This window comes from Cyprinodon variegatus, unplaced genomic scaffold (assembly GCF_000732505.1).
Source record: "Cyprinodon variegatus isolate N-32 unplaced genomic scaffold, C_variegatus-1.0 Scaffold506, whole genome shotgun sequence".
In the NCBI taxonomy this organism is placed as follows: Eukaryota; Metazoa; Chordata; class Actinopteri; order Cyprinodontiformes; family Cyprinodontidae; genus Cyprinodon; species Cyprinodon variegatus.
In genome coordinates, this window is record NW_015150959.1 from 405,300 (window position 1) to 413,296 (window position 7,997).

General features: G+C 39.1%; 2 protein-coding genes across 2 annotated transcripts in view; one reads left to right on the forward strand and one right to left on the reverse strand.

The window, feature by feature from the left end:
- Nucleotides 1-2,857, reverse strand: part of LOC107094780 (ATP-dependent RNA helicase DDX51-like) — a 15,428-nt gene extending 12,571 nt beyond the window's left edge. The window contains exons 1-2 of the mRNA XM_015390618.1: nt 2,722-2,857; nt 1,552-1,844 (exon numbers count right to left, since the gene is read on the reverse strand). Of these exons, the coding sequence (XP_015246104.1) occupies nt 1,552-1,844; nt 2,722-2,744 (316 nt within the window). The 5' untranslated portion in view covers nt 2,745-2,857. The remainder of the gene's footprint in view (nt 1-1,551; nt 1,845-2,721) is intronic.
- Nucleotides 2,858-4,870: 2,013 nt separating this feature from the next.
- cenpe (centromere protein E) overlaps nt 4,871-7,997 on the forward strand; it is a 42,029-nt gene continuing 38,902 nt past the window's right edge. The window contains exons 1-3 of the mRNA XM_015390619.1: nt 4,871-5,036; nt 7,400-7,512; nt 7,588-7,677. Of these exons, the coding sequence (XP_015246105.1) occupies nt 4,984-5,036; nt 7,400-7,512; nt 7,588-7,677 (256 nt within the window). The 5' untranslated portion in view covers nt 4,871-4,983. The remainder of the gene's footprint in view (nt 5,037-7,399; nt 7,513-7,587; nt 7,678-7,997) is intronic.

The window sequence follows — 7,997 nt, forward strand, 5'->3', positions numbered from 1 at the left end:
AAACTGGTAGTCTCTCTGCTGTCCCTCCTTATTTGTAAAGGAGGGTCACTACTTTATCCATTTTCTACCCTCCAAACTAGAACAGAGAATTTTTACAGGCCTGTATTAAAACCATAACAAGATCTACATCTAAAGAAAATAAAAACCCATCAATAATGGGTTGCAGCAGCCAGCGAGGGGTTAGACCAGCTTTCATTATCCTGTGTGAAGGCAGCTGAATGCTGATTGTAAGCGGATGGAGCCATATTTGAAACACACGAGTTAACCTGCTACTTTCAGTGGGAAAGAGGCTGTAGGTCGGTTCATTGATCTGTTCATTGATAATGGGACGGTTTCCATGGTGACAGAGGCAGAGGGGTCATTCTCAGAGATCTGGGAAGTTTATCTGAGGATTTTGTTTTTTATTTCATTAGGAGGTGAGAGAGATGAGCTGCTTTGCTGCTCCATCCGCCTCTCATTGGTTGGTTTCTGTGAGGCTCAAAGAGGATCACTACTGCATCCATTTCCTGTCCTCCTGAGCTCCTATTATAGGTCCACTATTCTGCTTTTTAAAATCTTTCATTGATTGTTTCTGTCCAGTCTGTCCTTCCTGCTATATTCGCTTAACCTGACAACAGCCAGATGCATGTCTCGCTCCGCCCAGCTCCACTCACATACGTATGTGAGCGGAGCTAGGCGGAGTAAGACATGCATCTGGCTGTTGTCAGGTTAATATTCGCTCTGTGTGACTCCAAACTGATTAACAGATTTTATTTAGTATTTTCCCCAAAGTACTACCTCACCAGGCGTTATGGACAAAAGAAAAACTATCTAATTACTTATTTTTTGGTGTTTTTTGAAGTGTATGGATGTCTGACCTTAAATTGTTTTTTTTGTACATGACTGAAGGGAAACACGCCCGGTGAGGTAGTTTAAGTTGTATTTTTCCTACAGAACTAAAGGGATAAAGGCAAATCTGTCGTGTTGCGTATTGACTACAGGTATGCTGGTCTGACAGAACACTGGTGTTCTCCAACCATTTCCTGAGCTCAGAACAAAGTCTGACCTTCTGCTGTCTGAGGGAGTCATCTCCATCTTTTGGGAACCGTCACATAAAAAATAAAAAAAAAATGAAAAAGATTGCATGTCCGCTGAGAGAAAAACTCATTGAAAACGCTGCAGGTCTAGTTTACATGCATCACTTTATAGATAGTGGTTTATTAGTCAGTGTAGGACACAGATGTTAAATAGGCCTAACGTGCCTCAGTCCCATTCGAACGTAATGCAGATCTCTACAGTCACTAGTTTGTCAGCTCTGAGCTGCCGTAGCACAAAGATGTCTGCCTCCATAAATACATAACCTGCTCCTATGTTAGAATAAATAGCAATTCCTAAGGAAAACATTCCTAAGGAAACATAAAGACTTACTGTAATAATAACAAGTAATTACTGTAAACCTGTAATTATTACACACTGCAGCTTTAATGCAGGTAATGAATGATTGGAATATAAAGTCTAGAAACAGCACAGCATTTAAACCTTATAGTGATTATTTAAAGAGCAGAAGCTCACCTGACTGTTGACTCTTCTGCTTCCTATTAGCATCTTTTTTTCTCTTTTTTCCAACAGAATCACACAAAGCTGCATCTTGTGTTTTCCTCTTGTCGCGTTGATGCTTTGCCTCCTTTGGTCTCTCATCTTTGCTGGTTTCTTCCTGATGCTCCTTGGTTTCTTCAATAATCCCATGTCTTTGTTCTGTTAAACTCTGTCTCTGCTTCTGCTTCACCTTCTGCTGCAGTTTGTTTAACAACTGCTGTGAATGGGACTCCTTGGATGTGACATCATCCTCCTCGTCTCCAAGATACCTGCGATAATAAACACAGTGACGTCACAAGCACAGAAAAGCACAATCAGTTTTCTCATGAAGGGTTTATGAAGTTAAGAATTCTAGATCCATGACTTTCCCATTGCTGACCAGCAGTGATGGGTCCATTAACCCTGATGCATTGCTGCATGCATGAAGCCCACAGAGCTAAACACCGTGTTTAAAAAGGGATCTGTCACCATGATGCATCTGCTAAAAAAAATGATAATTGAAAAAATCCAGAATTTTGGAGCCTAAAAGGCATAGAAACCTTTTAGCCACTGTATTTTTATTTCCTCGTTGTGTCATCCTTTTCCTCTGAGGTATCACTCAACTATCTGAATTTAAGTTCATTTCAAACTGACTCTTAGTTTATTTACTATTTTCACTGTAGTTATTGTTTTAAAATTATGATTTAAAATCTTAGTCCACAATCATCCTCATTCACATTTCCCCCTAAATGTTCACCTTATGATTACTGTTTACATTATTTTTTGGCTGCATCTATAAATATCAAAGATATATTTTAAATTTTAACATATATATGAAATAATACAATATAACATCCAATAACTGCAACGATATAATTGTTCTAGGTCATCAGGTCCATTCAGTTTATTCCAATCAGCTGCCTGTAGTGCCTTTAAATGTCCAGCAGGTGTCAGTATTCTGTTAGACAGGATCAGCGCAGCATCAATAGTTTGGCTTCCAGCCTCATTAACATCACTACTGACCACTTTTTACTATCTATTCAAAAGCAGACCAAAAAACGTATTTGTTGAATGACAAACGGCTGGAGGAGTCATTCACTATTTTAACGGTATTTAATAAAAGTCTGCGCATTTGGACACAAGATCCGATCAAACTGTGGTTCCTACCTGTTCACCAGAAACAGAGACATTTCTACTGGTTTCTATTAGAGCCTTTAAACAACAACCCGAACAGGTCTTCAAACAGCCCCTCTTCTATTTACTGACAAAACACTCCATTCTGTTACATGTGGATCAGTCGCTGGATTACTACGTCTCCAAGGCTACTTCTTCTTCTTCTGTTTTTTATTGGCGAATGGCACAAACTGAAGGTGCATTTACCGCCACCTACCGGACTGGAGTGAGGCCATCAATGATGTCAGAGTTAATCCGTCTATGGTATGCATGAATCTGCACACACACTCACATTAATGATTTTATCAATTAAATGTTTTTTAATAATCTAATTAATCCTGTTTTCTCTCTATTCAGTATTGACTTAGAGGGCTGACTTTCCTCTGAATATTTACTATATTGTAATAATACCTGTTCTAATGTTTCCATCTGATCAGAGTGATTATAAGTCCCTGTTTCATGTTTCCTTATGCTGAAAAGAGAACTAGAACTAGAGTCCATTATGACCAATTCTAAGAGATATGACTTCCTCTTAGTACTATTACCTCCCACAGTCTTTTGATTTTATATAGATCTCTACCAGAGGCCATGATTATCACATTTTTCCTGCCAAATCTTACAGATTTCATTCTGAATTATAGATTTACCCTCACTTTTACTTAAATTAATGCTAAAGTTCATATATTCCCTTTAACAATTTCTAATCTCTTCAAACTAAACATCTCATAATATTTAATATCTTTTTACATTTATCTCGTTTTTTCAATATGCACTTTCCATGTTAGTCCTTCATGGTTATGGGTTATTTACTTTGGCCTTTTTGGAAACACAGGAAGGAGCAATCAGCTAAGTGAGCTTAGTGCTTGGAAAAAATCTTTCATTCCTTTAGAGACAGCATGAAAAGTCAGCTGAGTACAAAACATAGAGAGGAAAACAAGAAGAAAAGGGACAAGAAGAGAGGGACACAACCTAGAACAGATAATGGATGTCTATTCTATTAACATTTCTCTATCTGTAGAATGGGTCTGTTTTATGTGTTGTCTTCTCCATTCAGAGGGCCCCCTGCCTTTCTTTGCCCAGGTGCCCACATTTCCTGATCCACCCCTGGATGCAATCAACCCAAAACATTTTGGAATTGCTCTGAAAGATGGATCAAATCCAACATTGCGCTTCCTAAATCTATCTCTAGAGATACAGTAACTTTTGGAATACCGTTGAAAAACAAAACAATAGAACTCTGCCGTAACATAATGTTGCGTTTAGAAAAATTCATTATTCGTGAACAGAGTGCTGAGATCATCCCCAGTCTTTAACATATTTTTAAAATCAAATTATATTTGAAATCTCTTAAATGCATCAAATCTGATGAATACTTGACTGAAATACTGATGGGTTTCCCCACCGATGTTCATAAATCCTAACATAAATCCCCTTGTTGCCATGTTAATTATTGTTTCATTGTTATCATTAATTTATTCTTTTTTTGTTCCTTATCAATGTTATATTTCCATTTTGAAATCTGCCTTCCACGGACTTGTACTGTTGTTTTTGCCTTACTTGTTTGTATTTATTTTGTTTAAATAAACTTCATTAAAACGGATCCCATAATCAATCTGTTCCCAACTTAAAATTCTGGACAAATTAATTCTGTAGATCTGTAATATAAGATCTGCAATAAATGCATGTGTATATATAGCTACCACTCCTAAACACCTTTGTTTATAAGTTTGTTTGTCTTTCCTCCTGACTGCAGGTGTTTATTGTGATTATATTATTAACCCCCCTGGCAGATTTGTTTGTTTATCTCTATATCTTATATGTTATTGTTGACATTAAGTGAAATAAAAACTTTCCTCGCTCAATAAAAAAAAAAAAAAAAAACGTCACGGAGTGAGTCGCACATGATTCGTCATATGACGCAGCCATGTAGTAGAATGAATGATATAACTGTTGGTTATTGTATAACTGTTAAATATAAGTTCATAGATTAAGATATGTATCATTAAAACAAAACTATTGATATAAAATAATAATCATAGCCAAATAGTAAATTCTCCATCATATCGGCCTCTCTATTGGTTCCCCATCGCCATGCGTGCGTCACTTTGCGTGATGACGTTGACCAATCAGATTTAAGCTTTATGATTCAAACAGTTTAGTTTTTCCCTGAAGGTGGAAGAATGTTGTAAAAGAAGACGCGGTTCTCTAGTTAGTCCAGTTTTCTCTTCAGGTCTCATTTTTTCCACAGCGGAAGACATGGCGGCGGAATCCGTTAAAGTGTGTGTCCGGGTCCGGCCTGTTGTTGAGAGGTTAGTTCTCCCGGACCAGCCGCCGCCCCGACGGTTAGCGGACGGTTCGGCTACTGCTTTCATCATCCAGCTTTAATATTCTACTGTAGCCGATTAATGCTAGCTGGCCATCTGGTCCTCCAAAAACACAGGTTTCAGGGAATGGCGGTGAACTCCTCCTGCTGTGTCTGGCTCTAAGCAGCCATGTTCTTAATGGACCGTGGATCCATTAAGAACATGGCTATAGAGATCTATAGGAGGTCAGGGATCTATAGGGGGACATTATGCAGCATTCAATCCTTACTGATGTGGACCTAAAAACCTGGTAGAACCTGCTATACTGTCAACAGGATGCTTGTGTGTGAGCTGAATAGGAAATATTGATGGAAAGTAAAAAGTGAACTAACTTAGTAATCAATTAATCCTTAGCTGGAGTGTAGAAACTCTAAAATGTGCCTTCAGCTGACAGAGCGACCCACTTAGAGCAACAATTATACCAAGATTGTAAAAAAAAAAAAAAAGCATAACGAGAGAAGAATGATGAAATAGGGGTCCCTATGTCCTCCAGCAGTCTAAGCCTATATTAGCAGAACTATAGAGATAGCTCAGGATAACCTGAGCCACTCTAACTAGAAGCTTTATCAAAAAGGAAAGTTTTAAGCCTAGCCTTAAAAGTAGACAGGGTGTCTGCCTCACGGACTAAAACTGGTAGTTGGTTCCACAGGAGAGGAGCCGGATAACTAAAAGATCTGCCTCCCATTCTACTTTTAGAAATTCTAGGAACCACTAGTAAACCTGCAGATTGAGAGCGAAGTGCTCTGTTAGGAACATAAGGAACAGGTTTGAAGGTCTAACTCTGCCCTCAGGCCTGTTGATGTTTGCTGTCTGACTCCTCTGCATCTCCTGGTGAGAGGAGATTTCTCATTTTTGCAAGATTCCTCAGATGAAATCAGTTTAATCCCATCCAAATGAAGTGACTGACTAATCAGCTTCTTTCATCAAAGACTCTGATCCAAAGACTATAATAATACAGCATTTAAGCATTTATAAACAGATGAATCAATTTACAAACTAATTGTTAGTTGTAGCCCTGCTTCAAAGTAGTCCGCCCAGCAGAGAAGGCAGAGTACTTCATAAAGATGATCCAAACACACTGAAATACCTAAAATAGCCAACATGTTCATCTATCTAATAGCATAGGCAGCTATGCCACAGAAGAATAGGGGAGCCAGACACTAAACCTGCAGGATATCATTTACTTCAAATGAACAAAGGAAGCTCTTGAGTGGCAGAAAACAGCTGTGGGGATGTTGCATCCCTCCTCTGTGGGGTTATTGCTTTATCTACCTAGACTATTGCAGGTGAAGATTCTCAGTCATCCAGGTCATAGTCATTCCACAAAAGTAAAAAAAAAAAAACAACCCATTGGACTTTGTTTCCAAGTTAGAAGACGTTTCTCTCCCCATCCAGGAAGCTTTTTCAATTCAAAATGTCAGAAATAGCGTTGAGTTTGAGGCTTTACAGAGTGGACCAAAAACAAAGCTTTGTTTTGCTTAGAAAACATGCAAATTGAAACTGAGGGAACGGGTCCATCCCTTTGTTGGGGTCGTTAGAGGGAATTGTTATTTAGCCAGGCCACCAATTCCCTCGAGCGACTCTTGTTACAGAGACATAGACAGGAATGGGGCATTACAAAGAAGCCAAACGACCCCCATTCCAAAGGGGTGGACCCGTTTGTCTGTTTCTATTTGCATGTTTTCTAAACATAAACCAGGCTTTGTTGGGCTGCTGGATAAAACCTGGAACTCAACACTATTCCTGACATTTTGAATTGAAAAAGCTTTCTGGATGGAAGAGAAACGTCTTCAAACTAGGAAACAAAGTCCAGTGGATTTGAACTTTTTTGGAATCATCTGGAGAAAGAACTTCTTTGGGAGAATAATTATACGTCCTTTCCACTGATCTAAATGTGAATATTTAGAGATTGTATGCATACCGAATGGATCAGCCGCAGTGCAGACTGTGGATGTCATTTGTGTGAGCAGTATTCCCTCTGGTCTCCTTGCATCTAGCAATGGCTGAACAGTTGAAGCGATCTGCAGGAATGCTGGAGCTACTGACTCAGTGTCACATCTTGCCAGTTGTGTTTCAGGTCCTGCTGGTCAGACCTTTTGAGCCCTAAAGGCTCCTAAGATTGAGCATTGATTGATTGAGCATCTCCTCCCTACTTAAAAGTTGCACAATAATATTCACAGCTGGGTTGAGTCAAAGTATGCTACCGTCTTCAAGAGTGAAATTCTACGTATGCAAACTCTTCAGGATGTTCCTGTATGTGCATGTTTACCTTCTTTGATCTTTCTTCTATATCACCACTCATTTCTCAGGGAAGAAACAGCTGCTTCAGAAAACGGACAGCCTGTCCAGCTGTTTTGGAAAACAGATAAGAAATCAGTTTGTCAGATTGATGATGGAAATTCCAGCAAGTGCTTCAGCTTTGGTAAGTTTTCCACTGGATGTTAATGGTGTGTGGAGCCAGTGAGATAACTTTATGGTCTAATTCTGTTATCTACAGACAGAGTGTTTACAGCTAAAGAATCCACCAGCCAGCTTTACCAGGAGATCGCAAAGCCCCTGGTTGTTTCCACTGTTCAAGGTTACAATGGTATGGAACGGGAAGCGACATGTTATGGTTGGATTAATGGTTTTGTGAATTTACTCAGACGTTTGGTTGATTTGTGGTCCTGCTGTAGAGTGATTGTTTTGTTTGTTTTCAGCCTGGCTGCAGGACCAATGTTTCTAAAGCTCCTGTCACACTGCGACGATTTAGACCACCGTCTGCCTGACATATGAAAAATCTGGCAAAAACTCTGGCATACGTTGGATAAGTTATGGCTACGTTTATAAGTTATGAACATGCTGAAGTACGTTGAAACACATCAATATAGAGAATGAGAAATTTTTAACGAGGTATTCTGTCGTCTG